Source organism: Lithobates pipiens, unplaced genomic scaffold, assembly GCF_037356315.1.
Source record: "Lithobates pipiens isolate NorthernLeopardFrog02 unplaced genomic scaffold, aLitPip1_a1.2 Scaffold_19, whole genome shotgun sequence".
Classification (NCBI taxonomy): Eukaryota; Metazoa; Chordata; class Amphibia; order Anura; family Ranidae; genus Lithobates; species Lithobates pipiens.
In genome coordinates, this window is record NW_027507764.1 from 577,737,669 (window position 1) to 577,760,816 (window position 23,148).

General features: G+C 43.3%; 1 protein-coding gene across 1 annotated transcript in view; it reads left to right on the top strand.

Annotated features, from left to right (window-relative positions):
• The window catches only part of DENND3 (DENN domain containing 3), a 138,605-nt gene that overhangs the window by 72,392 nt on the left and 43,065 nt on the right, over positions 1-23,148 (top strand). The window contains exons 5-8 of the mRNA XM_077493411.1: positions 5,266-5,377; positions 8,689-8,808; positions 11,200-11,418; positions 13,794-13,918. Of these exons, the coding sequence (XP_077349537.1) occupies positions 5,266-5,377; positions 8,689-8,808; positions 11,200-11,418; positions 13,794-13,918 (576 nt within the window). The remainder of the gene's footprint in view (positions 1-5,265; positions 5,378-8,688; positions 8,809-11,199; positions 11,419-13,793; positions 13,919-23,148) is intronic.

Below are 23,148 nucleotides of genomic sequence, written 5' to 3' on the forward strand. Positions count from 1 at the left end.
GAGACAGAATAACGACAAAAATATCCAGAAAAAACACATTTCAAAAAAGTTCTAAATTGATTTGAATTTTTTTTTTTGTAATTCTTTTATTTATTTAATGCGGAAGAAATAACAGGCACATGGACAATCATAATAAAACATACAGAATTTCAAACATAGAGCTTACAGTATCACTCAGGTGGGACATATATAGAGACCACCCCCAACACAGGCTTAAAACGAAACAAGAAAAACATTCCCAGACCGGGGGCTAGAGTCCTTCTCCAGACCTCCAACATCAATTAGCAAACCAATCCCACCTAGGTGAGCAGCAATCATCACATGGCCATGTATTACAGTGAGATGGACAAATTTTTTGTGTTATAAAGAAAGGGAAAAGGAGGGAGATGGGCGATGAGCCGGGCCCCAGGCGGACAGAACAAACACTCGTTGAAAACCGGTCAGTCCCAGGGAAGCCCACAACCCACTACTGTCCGCCAGGGCTAACCGGCAGGATCTAAGCATGAAAACTAAAGGCTGAGAAAGCAAAACGGTAAGGGGAAAGGGGGGTACGGAAGGAAGAGACTACAGGGGGAGACAGAGGGAAACAGAGAAATTGATTTGAATTTTAACCACTTCAGCCCCGGGAGAATTTCCCCCCTTCCTGACCAGAGCACTTTTTTGCGATTCGGCACTGCGTCGATTTAACTGACAATTGTGCGGTTGTGCGACGTGGCTCACAAACAAAATTTACATCCTCTCCCCCCCCCCCCCACACAAATCGAGCTTTCTTTTGGTAGTTTTTGATCACCTCTTTGGTTTTTATTTTTTTGTGCTATAAACAAAAAAGTGCGCCAATTTTGAAAAAAAAAGCATTATTTGTTTTACTTTTTGCTAAAATAAATAAATATAAATATCCCCCAAAAATATATAAAAAAAACGAATTTTTTCCTCAGTTTAGGCCGATATGTATTCTTCTACATGTTTTTGGTAAAAAAAAAAAAATATATATATATATATATATATATATAATATATATGCGTGCAAAAGTTATAGCGTCTACAAAATAGGGGATAGATTTATAGCATTTTTATTATTATTATTATTTTTACTAGTAATAGCGACGAGGCGATCTGCGTTTTTTTTTTTTTTTTTTATTGTGACTGCGCCAATTTTGACACATTTTTGGAACCAGTGACATTACTACAGCGATCATTGCGATTAAAAATGCATTGATTACTGTAAAAATGTCACTGGCAGTAAAGGGGTTAACAATAGGGGATGATGAAGGGGTTAACTGTGTAACCTGGGAGGTGATTCTAACTGAAGGGGGAGGGGACTAACTACAGGAAGTGACGGATCGTGGTTAGTAGCTATTAGGAACACACAATCTGTCACTCCTGTCAGAACAGAACAGGGAAGTGTGTGTTTACATATACCGTATATACTCGAGTATAAGCCGAGATTTTCAGCCTCTTTTTTGAGGCTGAAAGTGCCCCCCTCGGCTTATACTCGAGTCATCGCTGTCTGTCTGCCCGATCAGCGTGTCGAGCAGACAGACAGCGGCCATTCTAGGATTCAAAGGCCGCGCCTCCGTCGGTGATAGGCGGAACACTGAATTTCCCAGCAGTCTGTGTTCCGCCTATCACGGACATCCTCTCATCCTCGTCCGTAGTATGAAGATGAGCGGACGTCCATGATAGGCGGACCACTGACTGCTGGGAAATTGAGTGTTCCGCCTATCACGGACATCCGATAGGCGGAACACTCAATTTCCCAGCAGTCAGTGGGAAATTGAGTGTTCCGCCTATCACCGACGGAGGCGCGGCTTTTGAATCCTAGAATGGCCGCCGACGAAGAGCTGAAGGACGGAGGCTCGGCTCGGGACGGGCCGGGACGGGACGCAGGCTGGACGGGACGCAGGCTGGACGGGACGCAGGCTGGACGGACACAGGCAGGCTGGACACAGGTAGGCTGCACGGACACACACACACACACACACACACACACACACACACACACACACACACACACACACGGATGGATGGACACACACACACACACACACGGATGCATGGACACACACACACACACACACACACACACACACACACACACACACACACGGATGGATGGACACACACACACACACACACGGATGCATGGACACACACACACACACACACACACACACGGATGCATGGACACACACAGGGATGGATGGACCCACAGGGATGGACGGACACACAGGGATGGACAGGCATGTCTCACCCTCGGCTTATACACGAGTCAATAATTTTTTCCAGTTTTTTGGGGGTAAATTGGGGGCCTCGGCTTATATTCGGGTCGGCCTATACTCGAGTATATACGGTACTCATCCCTGTTCTGTCTCTCCAGCTTGCGATAGCTCGTGGTGGGCGGTCATTGCGACCGTCGGCCGCGACCGTCGGCCACAAGCATCGGCACCCCCTCTGTGAAGCGGGCGTACGCCTGCTATCCAGGCCCTGCTAGAAACATCTGAATGATTCAGAGAAGAACTCGGTGAAAGTGTTGTGGTCAGATGAGACCAAAATTGAGCTCTTTGGCATCGACTCAACTCACCATGTTTGGAGGAGGAGGAATGCTGCCCATCACCCCAAGAACACCATTCCCATCGTCAAACATGGAGGTGGAAACATTGTGCTTGGGGGAGTTTAGCTAAGGGAACAGGACAACTTCACCGCATCAAAGAGACGATCAGTCAGGGCATTGTGGATGGTTATTCCAGCATGACAATGACCCAAAACACACAGCCAAGGCAACAAAGGAGTGGCTCAAGAAGAAGCACATTAAGGTTTTGGAGTGGCTTAGCCAGTCTCCAGACCTTAATCCCATAGAAAATATGTGGAGGGAGCGGGAGGTTCGCGTTACCAAACGTCAGCCTTGAAACCTTAAAGCGGAGTTCCACCCAAAAGTGGAACTTCTGCTCATTTGTCTCCCCCCCCCCTCCAGTGCCACATTTGGCACCTTTCGGGGGGGATGGGGTGGGGAGCGGATGACCGGTACCCTATCCTCACTATCGCTCGGCTCCCTCCTCCTTCCGGGCGGTGATACCGGGCCGGTGGGAGAGCGCCGTGGTGCTTCGTGCATGCGCAGTAGAGACCCAGGGTGAAGCCGTAATGCTTTGCTACCGGGTTCCCTTACCATCAATGGTGGCGGCAGCACCCAACAGCTGACGGACACATTAGCTGCGGTGCCAACATCGCTGGACTCCAGGACAGGTAAGTGTCCTGTTATTGAAAGTCAGCAGCTGCAGTATGTGTAGCTGCTGGCTTTTAATTTTTGCAGGGGTGGGCGGAGCTCCGCTTTAATGATTTGGAGAGGATCTGCAAAGAGGAGTGGGACAAAATCCCTCCTGAGATGTGTGCAAACCTACAAGAAACTTCTGACCTCTATGATTGCAAACAAGGGTTTTGCCACCAAGTACTAAGTTGTGTTTTCTGAAGGGGTCAAATACTTATTTCACTCATTAAAATCCAAATCAATTTATAACTTTTTTGAAATGTTTTTCTGGATATTTTTGTTATTCTGTCTCTCACTGTTAAAATAAACCGATCATTAAAATTATAGACTGATCATTTCTTTGTCAGTGGACAAATGCACAAAATCAGCCGGGGATCAAATACTTTTTCCCCTCACTGTAGGTCAGATTGCATACATGAGACTGTTTATAGACTGTCCACTCACACCTGTTTTTTTTTTTTTTTTTCTTTTTTTCTCAGCCGGATTAGGATTACGCTGGGCAATTGTACAGTGGCATTGGAGGACTCCACCTGCTGGTGGAGGGGAGGTTTGGGATAGTGGGAGGGGTTAGGTTATAAAGCATACTTTAGGATGCTGGAGTGGGGGGGGTGAGCCCTTTTGGGTGGAGGGATGCTTGTTTGGGGGGGGGATTGCGGGTGGGGGTACCCTTCTTGGGTAACTGACACACTTGGTCTATGGCTTTTGTATGCGGTATTTTTGATGTCCAATAAATTGCTCTATTTATTGGCGTATAACATGCAACTTTTCACCCTGAAAATCGAGTGCAAATAGCGTGTGCGTGTTATACGCCAATACTTATATTTTGGCAGCCTCGGAGGGTACAGGGAGGGGGCAGGACGAGCGCCGTCAGATTACATACAGTGAGAATCTCCTGTTTACTTGGTGGCCTCTGTAATAGGAAGTCCCGTCTCCTGGGCCGCCATTGGACCACTGTTCTGTCTATCATAGGAGATTCTCACTGTATGTAATCTGTCGGAGCTCGTCCTGCCCCCCCTCCCTGTCCCTTTTAGGCTGCAGATGGGCATCAATCAGGCTGCACTGATGGCAATGCTGAGGCTGCTACATTGAAGGCAATGGTGAGGCTGCTGCATAGATGGCAGTGGTGAGGCTGCTGCATAGATGGCAGTGGTGAGGCTGCTGCATAGATGGCAGTGGTGAGGCTGCTGCATAGATGGCAGTGGTGAAGCTGCTGCATAGATGGCAGTGGTGAAGCTGCTGCATAGATGGCAGTGGTGAGGCTGCTGCATAGATGGCAGTGGTGAGGCTGCTGCATTATGCAGCAGCGGTGAGGCTGCTGCATTGATGGCAGTGGCGAGGCTGCTGCATTGATGGCAGTGGCGAGGCTGCTGCATGGATGGCAGTGGCGAGGCTGCTGCATGGATGGCAGTGGCGAGGCTGCTGCATGGATGGCAGTGGCGAGGCTGCTGCATGGATGGCAGTGGCGAGGCTGCTGCATGGATGGCAGTGGCGAGGCTGCTGCATGGATGGCAGTGGCGAGGCTGCTGCATGGATGGCAGTGGCGAGGCTGCTGCATGGATGGCAGTGGCGAGGCTGCTGCATGGATGGCAGTGGCGAGGCTGCTGCATGGATGGCAGTGGCGAGGCTGCTGCATTGATGGCAGTGGTGAGGCTGCAGATAGGCATTGATCAGGCTGCATTGATGGCAATGGTGAGGCTGCAGATGGGCACTAACCCTTATTTTGCTTCAAGGTTCCTTATTTAAAATGTAAGTGTTTTTTTTTTTTTTTCCTGAAACCTCCTTCTTAAAATGAATGTACGTGTTATACGCCGATAAACATAGTATATTTTTATACTGCTGTCAATAGCCCTTGAGGTGCTCTATCCTTGTGGGGTTCTTTTTCTATTAGATTGGCTTTTGGATGCACTTACCCCCCAAAAGCTATTTTTATTTTTATTTTTGTTCATTCGCAACTTTACCTTTTCACATGTTTATTTATTTATTTTTTCTGTTTTCTTCTTCCAGTTTTCTATTGCAGCTGAAATCGTGTAAAGAGTCCGACTTTGACGAGCGAATTAAGGAATTTGCGGCCAAGCTGTCGCTGATACCAAATCCGCCACCGGGACCCCTCCACCTGGTAATGCTTTTAGAGGCCGGAATGTTAAATACATTTAAAATTGTTTGTAAAGATCTGTCTGTGTTGCTTATGAAAACCAATCTGAGTGTTTGGGCTCATTCCCACGAGTGGCCAAGAAAGCTGGAAGAAGCACGCAGTTGAGCTGCCTCTTTCATTCATTGGATTTCAGTTCTTTCCTTCAGAGAAAATTAAGTGCTGTCCGTGATACTTTTTTTTTTATTTGCATTAACATACAATTTTTCAGGACAAGCTTTCGGGGTACGTCCCCTTCTTCAAGGTCCAAGCAGTAGTTCTTTCCATCAAATTCTCAGCATCACGTTTGTTACCCCAGCTTCCGGATTTCGGCAAGCCAAGTACAGCACCCTACTGGCCCCTCCCACCAGCCATGATTTGCCTTCACTGCATAGAGAATTACATATGGGCAACTGAAGATAATATCCATAAAATTGCCCCCCTTTGGCCCCTACCCTACTGCCTGTTGGGTCTGTCTATTGGTCAGCATGGCATTCTGGAAATTTTTTAGATAGGCAACACCTATCCTCATATTGATTAGTGGTTCTTAATTCAATTTTTTTATACATGATTACGTAGGTATCACATTAATATTACAATTGTACTTTTATGGTAACAAGGGGCGTAACATAGGCAGGCTAATTCTAATCATGACTCGAGAAAGAATACAAACATGTAATGAAAACATAATGAGTGCATTGTGCAATACATAGGGAAATCATACAAAATAGAATACAATTACTGTATATACAGAATTTACAATTTCCTTAACAGTATTATATGAAAGGCCTCAGCTAGGGTACCTCAATAGTTTGCTTAGGAGTTTCCTTGTGGTGTTGGTGATTGACCTCCCATCGGATGGTGCCTGGAGAGTTCCGGGTCCAATACCACTTGGCAGAGCCAGTAACATATTAATCACTTGCAGACTGCCCACCGTATATATACTGTGGCAAGGTGGTTGCTCTGTGCTAGATCACATACCTGGTACATGATCTGAGACTTCTGGGCCTGGGGCACGCACTGCCAGCGACACGCTCCCACTGTGATCACACACAGCGGGAGCCCAGCGGCAGGTACCGCAGACTCAATTTCCACCGGCAACCGCCGATTATTCAGTACACAGGCAGAACGGCGATCTGCCTTGTGTGAGGAGGGAAGGCATTGATCCTGTGTTCTTGGAAAGCAGGGGCACGGATCTCTGTCTTAACTTAGTAAAAGCACCTCCCCCACAGTACACCGCCTGATGTTACCCGCTTCCTAGCCAGCGTCATTAGTACAGTGACAGTGCATATTTTTTTAGCACTGATCATTGATGATGTATTGGTGTTACTGGTTTCCACAAATTGTCAGTGTCCGATTTGTCCACCGCAATATTGTAGACCTGCTATAAGTCGCTGATTGCCGCCATTACTAGTAAAAAAAAAAAATATATATATATATATATATATATATATATATCCCACAGTTTGTGGGCGTGATAACTTTTGGGCAAACCAATCAGTATACGCCTATTGTTATTTTTTTACCAAACATATGCATCAGAATACATATTGGCCTAAATTTTTGAAGAAATTTGATTTTTTTGCTTATATTGGATGGGTTTTATAGCAGAAAGTAAAAAAAAAAATAGTTTTTTTTTTTTATTGTTATTTTTGTTTATAGCACAAAAAAAAACCCACAGAGGTGATCAAATACCACCAAAAGAAAGCTCTATTTGTGGGGAAAAAAGATGTAAATTTTATTTGGGTACAACGTCGCGTGACCGCGCAGTTAAAGTAACGCAGTGCCGTATAGCAAAAAAACGGCCTGGTCATGGAGGGGGCAAATCTTCTGAAGGGCAAGTGGTTAATGATCTTCTTAGCTGTCTGGAAAGGTGGCATTCTGACCACATCTGTAAGGTGGGCATTCTTCCCTGACCACTAATGTCAAGGCATATTTTTTATCCACTAGCCCCCAGTGACCTAATTTTAGCAGGGGTTCCCTGAGACCTAATAATCAGTGGCGGCTGGTGCGCCAAAATTTTTTTTGGGGGGGGGGGGTGCAAACAAACTGAAAAAGTCTTAAAAAAGACTTTAAAAAAAAAACATCAATTGCAGCTTCGCTGTGCCCATCATATGCAGCCGCTGTGCCCATCAAAAGCAGCCCCTGTGCTCATCATATGCAGCCTCTGTGACCACCGCACCTCCACCCACTCACGGGGCTCGTGGCTCTGGCAGCACCCCCCCGCACGCAGCTCAGACAGACCCCCTGGCACTTACTGCCAGGCAGCAGCTCCTCTCCAAGTGCACCTGAGCGGCGACGACCTCCGCTCCAGCGTGTCTCCTCTTCCTAAGCGCCAGCCATCCAATAAGGTGGCCTGGGGCTTTGGCCAATCAGGAAACAGGTCTGACACCCTGCCTTCCGGTTGGCGTGGAGGAAGGTTAGTGTGAAAATAGCGAAATTTTGCTATCGTTGCACAATTGGGTGGGATCAAGGCGCACTCTTTGCGCCCTGAGCACACCCTATTTTGAAGCCTATAAGAGCCTTTGGCTCTAATCAGGTGCTTCAAAAAGTACCACCCCCTCCCGCCCCCACCATAGGAATCCATGAGTCTGGCGTCCGGAAAGGGACCAGGCGCATGGATGGGGGGGGGGGTGGCGCCTGTGCACCCACAATGCATGGGCTGCCGCTGCTAATAATTATTTCAAGGGTTCCTCTGGGGTAGAATGGTTGAGAAAGTCTGGCAGGAGAATGAGATAGATGAAGCCTTCAGCTACCTGTATTTCTGGATTCTCCTGCTAAATTAGGCAATTTTTTTACACTAGATTTTAGTTAGGGGTATCCGAGTAAAGGGGGCTGAATACAAACGCCCCCCCCCCCCCACACTTTTCACACATTTATTTGTAAAAAAAAAAAAAAAAAAAGATAATATAATTTTCCTTCCACTTCACAATTATGTGCCACTTTGTGTTGGTCTATCACATAAAATCCCAATAAAACACATTTACATTTTTGGTTGTAACATGACAAAATGTGTAACATTTCAAGGGGTATGAATACTTTTTCAAGGCCCTGTAGATGCCTTCTACCAAAGGAGAGAGTTTTAAAGTGGTTGTAAACCCTGACAAATACCCAGTGAAGTGACTATCCTCAGATGATACACAGATGACTGGTTCTCTTTAGATTACCCTGGGGTAAAGACTTACAGCCCCCCTGAGAGCTATAAGATGGCTGCGGGTGATTTGGGGTATCTGCCTTCACTTTTTTACTTGATTATATTTGGATATGAAAACCACTCTCTGACACATCTTTCTCCGTAGGTGTTCAACATGAAACCGCTTCAGATCTTCTTCCCATCCCGAGAGGACCCCGAAAGTCCCATAATCGATTTGGACCTTCACCTTCCTTTCCTCTGCTTCACCCCCAAACAGGTCTTACAGGTAACTCCGGCCAAGTGTGACATGAACACTGAATATACACGTTTTCCACTTACTGGAAGAATAAAGTCTGCAGTGTGATTGGTTGTAACGCACTTTCCATCTCAATTGTTTTACAATTCAGCTACAGTTACCGTATTTATCGGCGTATAACACGCACTGGCTTATAACACGCACCTCGAGTTTAGGAGGGAATATTAAGGAAAAAAACTTTTAGGAGGGAAGTTTAAGGAAAAAAACTTCCATTTAAATGCCCTTCAATGCAGCCTTAGTGTCCATCTGCAGCCTTGCCCATCAATGCAGTCTTGTCGGTGTCCATCATTGCAGCCTTGTCCATCATTGCAGCCTTGTCCATCATTGCAGCCTTGTCCAGTGTCCATCATTGCAGCCTTGTCCAGTGTCCATCATTGCAGCCTTGTCCAGTGTCCATCATTCCAGCCTTGTCCAGTGTCCATCATTGCAGCCTTGTCCAGTGTCCATCATTGCAGCCTTGTCCAGTGTCCATCATTGCAGCCTTGTCCAGTGTCCATCATTGCAGCCTTGTCCAGTGTCCATCATTGCAGCCTTGTCCAGTGTCCATCATTGCAGCCTTGTCCAGTGTCCATCATTGCAGCCTTGTCCAGTGTCCATCATTGCAGCCTTGTCCAGTGTCCATCATTGCAGCCTTGTCCAGTGTCCATCTGCAGCCTTGTCCAGTGTCCATCTGCAGCCTTGTCCAGTGTCCATCTGCAGCCTTGCCCAGTGCAGCCTTGTCCAGTGCCTTTGCAACATTGCTAGTCTAGTTGCAGCATTGCCCTGATTTAAAATTGCCACCGACTGAGCGGAGCCGAGATGCAAAAAGCCGAGTGTACTTCGGCCAGACTCCGTCCGCGAAACATGTCGAGCAAACTGTTTTCATGTGACACTAGAATGGTTATGCCATATCAGTTGTGACCATGTAAGACCTTTTTGCTTTGTCTTCCTTCTTTTAAATCTATGTGTTTTAAATTGTGATTGGTATAAAAAAACATTTTTAATTTTATTACAATCTTTGTTATTTAAGTTTTTTTGTGTGTTTTTTGGTTAAGGTTTTTGTATGGTACCATCAAAATCCAAATTGCATTTCCATGTTATGTGTACTGTGGGAGACCAGATATAGTGAATGCAGGGTTTTGGGTTTAGTAACACATTAATGGCACATCATGGGTCTATTAGATCCTTGATGTTTCACCTACCTTCCATTAAAGCTAATAGAATGCAGCTCATACTGCATTAGCTTCTTTCCCAAGGGCAACGGATGGGGAAAGTGACAGCCAAAATCAGAACTGGTGTTTTATATATGTTGCTTTTGGGTTATTACTAGGTAGCGGAGATCATTGAGCAGATGTGGGTGAAGGGGATTGTTGCACTTTTTAGGGGTCCATGAAAGCGTAGTTCATCTGAAAGCAGACAGTTGGCTTGTGAGATATACACACTGTCAGAAACCATGAATCAGACCGAGACAGAAGTACAATTAAATCACACTTGTTTATTAAATAAAAATAAAAAGGTAAATAGAAAAAGTGTAGTCAAAGCATAGCCAGAGTCCAGTAACCGGATCGAGTAGTCAGCCAGGCCAGAAGTCAGGGATCCAAGTAGAGCAACAGCAGGCAGGATAAGGCGCCAGAAGGGATGTCAGCAAGCCAGTCTTTAGGCAGAACCGCAGGAGATGGTTTCTTGTGATGTGACCAAGGCGAAGGCAGAGGTGAAGTGAGCTGGATGGCTTTAAGTAGGCAGGTCAGACAACCAGGATCGGGAACAGCTGGTAACTGTGGAGAGAGATGAGAGCTGACAATTAGCCGACAGCTGAGCAGCCAGACCAGAGAAGGAAGGGCTAAGCCAGCCCTGACACACACATAGTAGCCAGGAGTGTGTGTAAAACCAATATTTAACCTTACAGGAATAGAGGTAAAGGGGTTACACCCTACAAGGTATAGGAAATCCATAACTGACTCAGCCCACCACCCTCCACTTGGAAGTGAATTATCAGTATTAAGATGGATGAACCTTAACCATCCTTAACCACTTGCCAACCACAATACGTTGTGGATTGCAAGTGCTTTACTGGGTTTTTGTTGTATGTATGTATGTATATATATATATATATATAATGTGTGTGTGTGTGTGTGTGTGTATATATATATATATATATATATGTATGTATATGTGTGTGTATGTATATGTATATGTATATATATATATATATATATATATATATATATATATATATATATATATATATATTGTGTGGGTGTATATATATATATATGGGTTAGAAGTCATTTTCTAGCAAAACTTACTGATTTAAACTTGTAAACAAAAAGTTCCAGAAAAAGCCTGGTTGTCAAGTTGTTATCCTAACAATTTCCTTTCTAGATCATGGCTTGTATTCTGACGGAGCGCAAGATTGTCTTCTTCTCTTCGGACTGGGCCTTGCTGACGCTTCTGGCCGAGTGTTTCATGGTCTACCTCCACCCCATCAAGTGGCAGCACACCTTTGTACCCATCCTATCCCGACATATGCTGGACTTTATTATGGCGCCAACCTCGTTCCTTATGGGCTGTCACCTGGATCACTACAAGGAAGTGCGCACGGTGGGTGTGAAATATTTCAAAGTTGTTTTTACTGGATAAGGAAACGTCTTCTTACAAAAGTTGTAGTGTGATGGAATGTGTAGTAGTTGGTGGTTTTGTGGCGCAAGTCAAAATTTTGATGCTTTAGGCCCCCGTAACTCCCACGAATCTTAAAATCACATTCATAGGGATGTTTACATTGGTGAAACCAGATGAACAAGTGTGACTGGCAGAGCCATGCCACCACGTTTTACACCAAAGAAAACAAAATGATTTTCTCTGCATGACTGGTATATAATAGTATAGAATAGACATTGAGTCATTGGACAGGTAAAGATTGAGACTGTCAAAAGATTGATGATGTAAAGTGTTATAAGCAAATAGGACTGAAAACCCAACTCCAGAGAAAGTAAAAGTCCTCCCATTCAGTGGGGCTGACCTCGCCCTACGGAGTTTAAATTGCTTATTTAGGCGTAGGGCAGGGATCTGCAATTAGCGGACCTCCAGCTGTTGCAAAACTACAAGTCCCATCATGCCTCTTCCTCTGCGTGTCATGCTTGTGGCTGTCAGAGTCTTGCTATGCCTTGTGGGATTTGTAGTTCTGCAACAGCTGGAGGTCCGCTAATTGCATATACCTGGCCTAGGGCATGACAAAAACTGTTTAAAGCTGAATTGTAGGAGTTAAAGTGATTTGTAAAGGCTTGCTTTAAAAAAAATAAAATAACAAACCTGTTATACTTACCTGCTCTGCTGTAATGGATTTGCACAGAGCAGCCCGAATCCTTCTCGGGTCCCTCTTCGCAGCTCCTGGCCCCTCCCTCCTGACGAGCGCCCCCAATAGACCAGCAGCTTGCTATGGGGGCACCTGAGCCGAGTCAGAGCTCTGTGTATCCATTCAGACATGGAGCCCCGACCCCACCCCCTCTCTGCCGATTGGCTAACTCACTTTGATAGACGCAGGGGCCAATGGCCCCACAGCCAATCAGGAGGGGAGTCCCGGACGGCCGAGGGAATCGTGGACATCGCTGGATAAAGAAGGGGCTTAGAGTAAGTTTTAGGGGGTGCGGGGGGGGGGCTGCTACACAAAAGGTTTTTTATCTTCATGCATAAGATAAAAAACCCTTTGCCTTTACAACTGCTTTAAGTCTAACGAGGTGCTTACCCCCTTGAAGAACTTAAAGAGCTCCGATACTACTCCTATGAATGATCTCAGTTCCTTCAAGAGTAGAGTCGTGGGGACTGTTATGCCGCCCTCCCCTCTTTCTGCCCATTCAGAGAAGCCATTGTATTTCGTGAATGAGTTCACAAAATACAAAGGCTTCTGTGAATGGGTAGCAGAGCTGGGGGGGGGGGGGGAGGTGGACATATATGTTATGTGTGCCTCTCTCTCTCTTACAGCTGGAGGCCATAACAGTAGAAATGGCTGGCACTGACCTGTTTTGTGAACACAGTCATGTGATTAATGTGATCACTATAATTGGCTCTCATATCGATAACGTGATTGAGAACCATGCTAGTTGGTTGCCTATTACTGTATCTGATGGCACTGTCACAAAGCTAGCATCTGCAGGGGTGGTGACTGCTAGTTCTGTTGTGGGATGTTTAATAATGTATCCTTAGCATGGGACATCATGCTGATCAATGTTCTTAAATAGATTACCTGGCTGAGGTGGAGAGGCAGAGGAAGCCTTGTATTCATTGATAAAATAAAAAGCTTCCTATGAATGGCTGAGCCATATCTCCTTTTAAACCCAATGATGTCATCACCGGGTCTCTGTCCTCCTCTGTGCAGTGCAGGCAGATCATGGCAGCGGGTTGCTGTACATAGCTTCCTGAAAACATCAGTGTCTCCTCTCAAGAGCACTTAGCCCAAATGAAAACAATGGACTGCCTCTTGGGAGGCGTTATGCAAATACAAAAATGCTTTGATGGATGGATATCATTCTGGAGGGATGGGTGTTCCTATGGAAGATTGCACTTGAATGCAGACATCCCAAGGTATGTCATGTTGAACTTCCATTATTGAAAGAACTGAAATGCAATGAATGCCAGTTGAGGGCCAGGGACAGTCAGCCTGGGGAGGAAAGCGCTAGATGATGCCGGGTGTCTTGCATGTGACTTGCTGCAGATTGTAATGCACATTGTGAGAAGCTCACAGTGTGCAGTGAAATCAAACTAAGCCGTTTCAATACAGGCGAGGAATCGATACAACTGTGCAAGACTGAAGTGGAGGCTGAAGGACAGATTAAAACATGAAACTCTGGTTACTATTTCACGTCTTTTTGAAAGTAAAAAAAAAAAGTGAATCTTGCGTGGTGACGTGTGACGTGCGGGGGGTTGTTTCAGTATTGTCACCCGGGACTGGTACTAATGATTTCGGTTGTCTTTCTTTTTAGGAAGCTGAAGATTTGGTCTTAATAAACATTGATCATGGGAACATCTCCTTCATCCTGAATGAAGAGGAGGAGGACAGCGATGTCGCAGATGTTCCTGTAGAAGCTGCTGAGATGTTCATATGCAGGTACATCATTAAAAACAAAATACTGTATATGTACGGACACAAGCTGATCAGGACAGCAAGAACCCTAGATCCTTCAGGTGCAAAGCAGACAATGGAGATCACCCAAGCCTCCAATATGTAGAAAAACAAAAAAACCCAATCTGCAGCACCTTGTCGATTTATTAAGACCTCTTTCACACCGAGCCGTCAACGGTAAAGCGGCGCTATTTTTAGCACCACTTTACCATCGTTTTAGCAGCGTTATTCGGCCGCTGGCGGGGCGGTTTTAACCCCCCCGCTAGCGGCCGAAAAGGGGTTAAATCCTCCCGCAAAACGCCGCCGGAGCTCCGTTTTGCTGGCGTTGTCGCAGCACTGCCCCATTGATTTCAATGTGGACCAGCAACAGAGGAGCGGTGCAGGAGTGGTGAGTTCACCGCTCCAAAGAAGCTGCTGGCAGGGCCTTTTGTGACGTCCTGCCAGCGCACCGCTCCAGTGTGAAAGCCGTCGGGTTTTCACACTGGAGTGAATGGAGATGCTTTTTTTAGGCACTATGCAGGCGCTATTTTTAGCGCTGTAGTGCCTGAAAAACGCTCCCAGTGTGAAAGGGGTCTCGGAGAGTAAAAGACTCCTCAAACTTCAACCGTTTCGGATTCGTCAAGATCCTTCATCAGGTATGACATGCATGCTTGCCCTACCTGATGAAGAATCCCGACAGATCCAAAACTGTTGTAATTTGATGAATTTTTTTACTCTCTTATTAACTCTTCAAGGAGCTGCAGATTGGACTTTTGTGTGTGTGTGTGGGTGTATATATATATATATATATTTATATATATATATTGTGTTTTTTTTGTTTTTTCTTTATTTGGTTTTAATTCGCAAAAGTGTATTTTATCCAAAACAAATTGCATTTGCAAAACAGCTGTGCAAATACAGTGCGACATAAGAAATTGCAACAGTCGCCATTTTATTCCATATATATGAATGTGTGTGTATATATAACCCTTTAATGACTAAACCTATTTCTGACATTTGGTATTTACAAGTTAAAATCCATATTTTTTGCTAGAAATTTTTTTTTTTTTTTTTTTTTTTTAGCAGATAATCTAGAGAATAAGATGGCGATTGTTGCAATATTTTATGTCACACAGAATTTGTGCAGCGGTGTTTTAAAAACGCAAGTTTTTGGGAAAAGTGACACTTGCATAAATTTTAAAAAGACGAAACAGTAAAGTCATTTTTTTGAAAGATGATGTTTCGCCGAGTAAATAAATAACAAACATGTCACGCTTTATAATTGCACACACTCGTGGAATGGTGACAATCTACGGTACCTAAAAAAAACTCCATCTCCTCTAACGCTCAACAAGGGATAGCAGAGTTTTTTCCGGTAGGTGGCCGGACACGATCACGTACATCAAAGACAACAATAGATAGCAACAGGGGAATGTCAGCTTCTGTTGTTATGCAGGATACACATATACAATCATTACAAGCAGAAAAAACGATATTAACACCAATAGTATCAATAATAAAACCATCGGTGTCATCTGTAAGGCCGTTGGGCTCTTTAGGCATTGGGGCAGTAAAAGACGCACAGATAGCAAAAATGGACAGTGCAGATGCCATAAAAAACATGTGGGAATCGGCTTTGGAGTCACAAGACCCGATTGAATTTGTAGAATCCGTAGATATTAACGAAGTGCCTAATACCTCAGATATAGGCACACTAGACATGCATATGAATGTGGGAGGACTCGAGGATGGCCCTCAATACTCAACCCCATCCCCCCCCCGTTGTTAGGGGGATATAATCCAGTGAATATAATGAATAGCGAGAATATAGATGGGAATCCAAAAAGTGACACAAGGGGTGAAGAGTTGGGACCAGAAGTGGGGGATGTACGGACTTATTTAGGAGCACTGCCTACTCGCCATGAAATGGAAGCTTTTATTCAGCGTCTAGAACATGGTTTTCACAAGGAGATACAATCTGTACATAAAGAACTACAGGCAACTGGGAAGAAAATATCAGAAGTCGAATGTTCTGTAGACATATTGGGGGATCATGTACAATCTCAGGAACAGCGTATAGATGCCCAAGAGTCTCATATTCATACACTATTTCAATTATGGGAGGACCAAGACAATCGTAATAGAAGAAATAATATTAGGATCAGGGGATTGCCAGAATCAGTTAGAAATGAAGAGCTTGTTATGACAGTTAACCAAATTTTTACCTCACTGTTGGGGAAACCTGAGGAATCAAATTTGGAACTTGATGATCTTCCATTAAAAACTTGGCCCAAGACTTATACACAGTTTAGAAGATCGGAACCTCGGGAGGACAATAGAAATAATCAATCAGAAAATCAGGCAGAGTAAAACAGCTGGCGATTTCAAGTGTAATTGGAGTAGTAGTCATTTAATTTAATAATGAATTAAGAATTATCTTTTCTCTGATTATTATTATTATGTTTGTTTATGGATGCCCACTGTCACTGCATAGAGCCTCCCTAAGTGCTCTTTAACTCTTTCCCCTTATAGGAATCACCGTCCCTCGGGTAGGGTTTGGTGTTTTTTTTTGGGATAGATTCCATATTGGGTGGGGGTTTCTCTTTTTTTTTTTTTTCTCTCTTGGGTAATTAGTTATCGTTTCCCTGGGTAACTTGGGGATCGGGGAGAAGGAGCTTCTCCAATTTTAGAGAGCACAACTCTGTAATTGTTGTGCCGGGGGTGTTTTTTTTTTTTTTTTTTTTCTCTTTTCCTCTCTCTCCTTTTTCTTTTTTCCCTCTCTCTTCCGTTTTCTTTAGTTCCCTCATAATTTGATATGGCAGCGATTTTCTCCTCGCCAGTGTCACTGAAATTATGTACCTATAATACTAAAGGTCTTAATAATAAATCAAAAAGAGGTCAGATTTTATATAGTCTACATAAAGCTAAGGTAGATATTATACTCTTTCAAGAGACCCACTTTCGAAGTAATAATATTCCAGTGTGTTCTTGTAAACACTATTCGCAATGGTTCCATAGCACTATGTCGAGCTCAAAATCAAGAGGGGTCTCTATTGCTTTTCACAAGCGCTTACCAGTTCAGAATTTGGAATATAGAGCTGATTTAAATGGAAGATATCTGTTTCTTAAAATCAGATTGTGGGATAAAATCTTCACAATTGCAAACTTTTATATTCCAAATTATGATCAAACTAAGACAATCGTGAGTTATCTTGGCCTCTTAGCGGATTTTGCAGAAGGTACGGTTATCGTGGGAGGAGATTTTAACTTGGTTTTGGACCCTTCACTAGATACGTCAGCTCAACGATCAAATATTTCATATTCTCGTTTGAGGGCACTCAAAAACAACTTTTTGAACATAGGTTGATGGACCTCTGGCGGACCCTAAACCCTAAAGATCGTAACTATACATACTTTTCTTTAGCACATAAAACATATAGCAGAATAGATTTTTTTTAAACTGGTCCTAAGTTATTGGAATGGAACCCTTCTATAGAAATCGGATCATTCATCTGGTCCGACCATTCACCAGTATTCTTAACAATAGCACCTCCCCAGACTCAGGGTACCAATTGGTCGTGGCGTTTGAATGACACACTTATGCAAGATCAAATCTGTCATAAAGCAATTGCGGAGGCGATTGATAATTTTATCTCCGACCATGAACAGGATGAAACTGCTTTACCCTTGAAATGGGAGGCCTTAAAGGCAGTAATACGAGGGGTGTTTATTCAACATGGTTCTCGTCTTAAAAAAGAAAAATCAAAAATTATCGAAAATACGTTATTAAAACTTCATTCTTTGGAAACTCGACATAAAGCCCACTGTTCTCCAGATATATCAGCCAATATTTTCTCTACAAGGATATCTTTATTACAGTTCTTCAAATCATCTCAGAGCTCATACCGACAAAGACGTGCAGTGGGAAGATATAGATTTGAGAATAAGTGTGGGAAAATGTTGGCTGATATGTTACACCCATGTCAATTACAGACTTTTATACCAAGTATAAAAAAATCATCAGGAGAATTGACATCTGATCCACGTGAGCTTCAACAAACTTTTAGGGAATACTTCTCAGCCCTCTATAATTTGACTCCATCATCATTATTGGAGGATAAGGGAGTTGGAGACAATATTATTGGGGAATATGTACGGGAAAACGCTATTCCGACAATAGATAGTGTTACTGGGGAATCTTTGGACTCTCCATTTTCGCTTGAAGAACTACTAGAAGTAATTGCCAATACTCCAACAAATAAGAGTCCAGGTCCTGACGGGTTTACATCAAAATTCTATAAGACGTTCAAAGAACATATAGCCCCGTTTATGCTTCAAGTGTTTAATTCTATCTCTTTTTCGAACCAATTTCCAACACAGACTTTGGAATCTCATATCACTTTAATTCCCAAACCAGAAAAGGATTTAACACTTTGCTCTAGTTATCGACCCATATCGTTGATTGGGATAGACTTAAAGATATATGCTAAACTGATTGCACTCCGTCTTCAACCACTTCCTCCAAGCTTAATACATACGGATCAGGTAGGATTCATTCAAAGTAGAGAAGCACGCGATAACACGATTAAAACTTTTTTGTTGATGAATTATGCACAAAGGGCTAAAATCCCAGTATGCCTTCTTGCAGTTGATGCAGAAAAGGCATTTGATCGGGTGGGATGGCCCTTCCTTAAACATTCTTTAATGCAAATAGGACTGGGGTCAAATATATTCCATAAGATCATGGCACTATATACTAAACCAGTAGCTAGAATAAAAATTAATGGTTCATTGACGACAAGTTTTAATATACAAAATGGTACCCGTCAGGGATGTCCGTTATCCCCTTTACTCTATGTTATAGTAATGGAATATTTATCGACGGCTATTAGACGGAACTCTTCCATTACTGGTATACAGATAAAACAGAGGGAAATAAAAATGGCTTTGTTTGCTGATGATCTATTACTTTATATCACTAATCCACACATTGCAATTCCCTCTGTGTTATCTGAATTCCAGTGGTTTGGGAAACTGAGTAATTTTAAAGTAATTGTATCAAAATCAGAAATCCTTAATGTGTCGCTCATACCCGAACAGGTTGCAATGTTGAGAGCTAATTTTAAGTTTAGGATTTGCTCTGCAGCTGTAAAATATTTAGGTGTTAAAATCACCCCGGATTCAAATCATTTATACTCAATGAACTATGTTCCTCTTCTGCAACGTACCTTACAAGATCTAAAAAAATATGATGTTAAGCAATACTCATGGTTTGGGAGGATTAATATATTGAAAATGGATATAATACCACGGTTTTTGTATTTTTTTCAAACTATCCCAATTGGTGTCCCTAGATCATTTTTCTCCACTTTACAATCGGCTTTTACAAAATTTATTTGGGGACATAAAAAACCAAGACTACAAAAGAAATTATTATCATTACCAAAAACTAAAGGAGGTGCGGGAGCACCTGATCTATATTATTATTACGTCTCGGCTGTTTTGACTAGACTGGTGGACTGGTTTTATTGTTCGGAAACCAAACAATGGGTAAAAATAGAACAAGGGTTGAATCAATTGGATTTAAAGGTGTTGCCATGGTTGGACTTGTCTGGTAGTAATTTAAATCGAGAGTTGTTGGAATCTATGCCTTCCCTCACATCTCATGTGTTGAATGTATGGGGTAAAACAGCTATAAAATTGGAACTTTCCTCCTATGAAGGACCTATGACACCTTTATTTGGCAATCCTTTATTTCCACCGGCATTAAATAGGACAAGTTTTCTTATATGGAATAGGGAATCCCATTATAGACTGAGTAATATTTTATGCCAGGGGACAATTCCGTCTTTATTAAATCTATTCCCTACACAGCGACTATCACTTATGCAAATGTTGGAGTTTTGGCAGTTGCGGTCATTTTGGTGTACAATTCATTCAAGTAGGTCTCTGGGTAGAGATTTAACACAACTTGAAACTCTCCTGACACAAGATCAAAAACCAAATCATGTTATATCAGTACTGTATAAGATGTTTATTATTAAAAATCACCCGGAGCCCCCAGAATATATAAATGGGTTAATGAGATCAACGTTCAAATTGAGGTTGGGGAATGGGAGAAGGCATTTAATTTCTCTCACTGTTTATCACTGTCGATTAAAGCACAAGAGACGAATTACAAATTGCTCTCAAGATGGTACTGGAGCCCAGTGACACTCCATCGTATATACCCAGAAAAATCAGATATATGTTGGCGGTGCCATAGAAACAAGGGTACATTGCTCCACATTTGGTGGGAATGCCCCCTAATTTTTAGATTTTGGGAAAAAATTATGCAATTATATACAACAGTCACTGGGGAGGTAATCCCAAATACACCACAAATCACCCTTCTCTCTATGTTACCAAGATCATATAAAAATGTTAAAAAGAATCTTTTAGGATACTGGTTGACGGCGGCAAGAACTGTGATACCGCGGCACTGGCGATCAACCCAGTCTCCTACGATAAATGAATGGGCTCTAGAAATGGATAACATAGAGAGAATGGAGATACTTTTAGCACAAGAATTAGATGCATATGAAAGGTGCCTTCTGGTTTGGACTCCCTGGAGACAGCATAGGAAATTGGTAAAAAATTAAGGAATTAGGAGGGAGGAAAGGGGAGGGAGGGATCCGCGGAGGAGAGAGGAGAGAGAAGTGGGGGAGGGGGAGAGGTTAGATGTACATTTTCCCCCTTTCCTCCTTTTTGTTGTGTGTTTTTTTTATTTTTATTTTTTTTATTTTTTGGGAGGGAGGGAAGAGGAAATAAAATAATAAATGTGATTATTATGTATGTAAGTAATATATATGTTTGAAATTGTTTAACTTTGTGTAATGCTTTATAATAATTGAAAATAAAAATAGAATTGGAAAAAACTCCATAGGCAGCATTTTAATTTTTTTATTTTTTTACAGTTACCAGGTTAGAGTTACAGAGGAGGTCTAGTGCTAGAATTATTTCTCTCGCTCCAACGATCACGGCGATACCTCACATGTGTGATTTGCACACCGTTTACATATGCGGGTCACGACTTCCATATGCGTTTTCTTTGCTGCGTGAGCTCGTGGGGACGGGGGCGCTTTAAAAAATGTTATTTCTTTTTTATTATTATTATTTATTTTAGTTCTTTTTATATAATTAAGTTGTGTGTAAAAAAAAAAAAAAAATTGATCACTTTCATTGCTGTCACAAGGAATGTAAACATCCCTTGTGACGGTAATGCCGCGTACACACGAGTGAGTTGTCCGGCGTACTTAGTCCGGCAAACAATCCGGAGGATAGTTCGGCGGACTTTCTACCGAACGGACTTGGCCACACACGGACACACAGAAAGTCCGGCGTTTGCTAGCGCGATGACGTACAGCAACGTACGACGGGACTAGGAAAAGGACGTTCAATAGCCAGTAGCCAATAGCTTCCTTTTCGTACTTGCTTCTGAGCATGCGTCATTCTTAGTCCGCCGGACTAGCACACTGACGAACGTATTGTCCGCTGAAACCCAAGTCCGGCGGAAAAATTGGACTGCAAAAATACTTTCTAAGTCCGCCGGACTTTACGCTGGAAAAGTCCGCTGAAGCCCACACACGATCGAATTGTCCGGTGAAATGCGTTTCGGTGGACTAAGTACGCCGGACAATTTGATCGTGTGTACGCGTCATAATAGGTGGTGACAGGATATCTACAGAACAAGAATGATGGAATACACCCTGAACAGGACTTTGGCTGTCATAACAGCCTTATTTAAATATAGGACATTTTTGCGATTATATTCGTGTGTGCATTTATGCAATTTTTATTTTATTTTTTTCTATTTTTTGTTCCCTTTTTGATCTTTTACATGCTGATTTATTTGTTAATATTTAATTGATATAATAATCAAATTTGACCTCTATTTTGGATAATGTAATTGTTAGATCTATGATATGTATACATTAAGGATGTGTTTTTTAGAGGCGATTCGAGGAAGGTCAGCAGGTTAAACTGCTTTTGATTAATTAGTGGTAATTGAGTGTGATACACCTGTGAGGCTACACCCTGTAGTCTTGGATATAAAAGTATGTGGTTAGTAATGAAATATTGCATGAAGCCTGAGGAAGAGCAGGAGATGCTCACAACTGTACAGTAGCTATTTGTAACCTTTTTATGCCTTGAGAGCAATTGATACAATATACTATTTTTGCATTTGGAGAATGTGCCCCTTTGTTTTTTCCTATTGAATATTGGTGGAAGATTGGGAGCCCACCCTGACATGATATCCATATGAATTATCATAGAACCAGTAGAAGTAACCCACCCGAAGATTTGTTTTTTATATATAATCACCCTCTACCATAGGTAGGTGCTAAAGGTATAGTAGTGTGGTAGGTTCTGTCAGTACAGGTAAATTTAAGCAGGCCTATGCTGCAAGCTAGGCCCGTCTGTTTTGATCTGGTGGGGTCGGGGAGTGGTTAGTGTAGCAGTGGGTGTGACCACCTGTACTTTAGTTCTGAGGCGCCTCCCCTGCTTCCAGGGAGAATGTTCTGGAAGAGGGGCAGGGCCTAGAACTGGAGTGGCAGGCAGCTCATGTGAGGAGCCCTGACCAATCCCCAACTGGAATTTTGCAGGGGGCAGGCCTCCCATATAAGTTGAGGTAACAGGCCACTGGGGGGAGTTGTCAGCGGGAGAAGTGTAGAATGGAGTACTAAACAGTAAGGATGAGCTCAGGCATGTTCGCACAGCCCACGTGCAGAGCTCGCCAGGAAGTCGGCGCTGCGCTAATCACAGGCAGTGAGACATTTCTCCAACTCTGCAGCCATGCATTGGGACAATGTCTCACTGCCTGTGATCAGTGTCGACTTCCTGGCGGGCTCTGCACGTGGGCTGTGCGAAAATGCCTGAGCTCATTCTTATTAGACTGCAGCAGGAGGGCACAGCCTTCTTAGGGAGGGGGGGGGGTGCGCTGATCGCGGGAGGAGGCCCGGGAGAGCTGTGAGGGAACTTCACATTTACACGGTCATTGATGAGGCATTCCTGGAGCAGAGGGGCAGGTGAAGCTTTCGGAACATATGGTCCAGTTAAGTTCTCCATCATGGAATCGGGGCAGAGAAAGGTCGGTGAGTGTACCACAGTGGAGGGCTGGATGTGGAGACATGCCAGGAAGTCAGGGAGGAAACCTCATCTTTATGGATGTGGTCCTCATCTTTACACGGTCATGG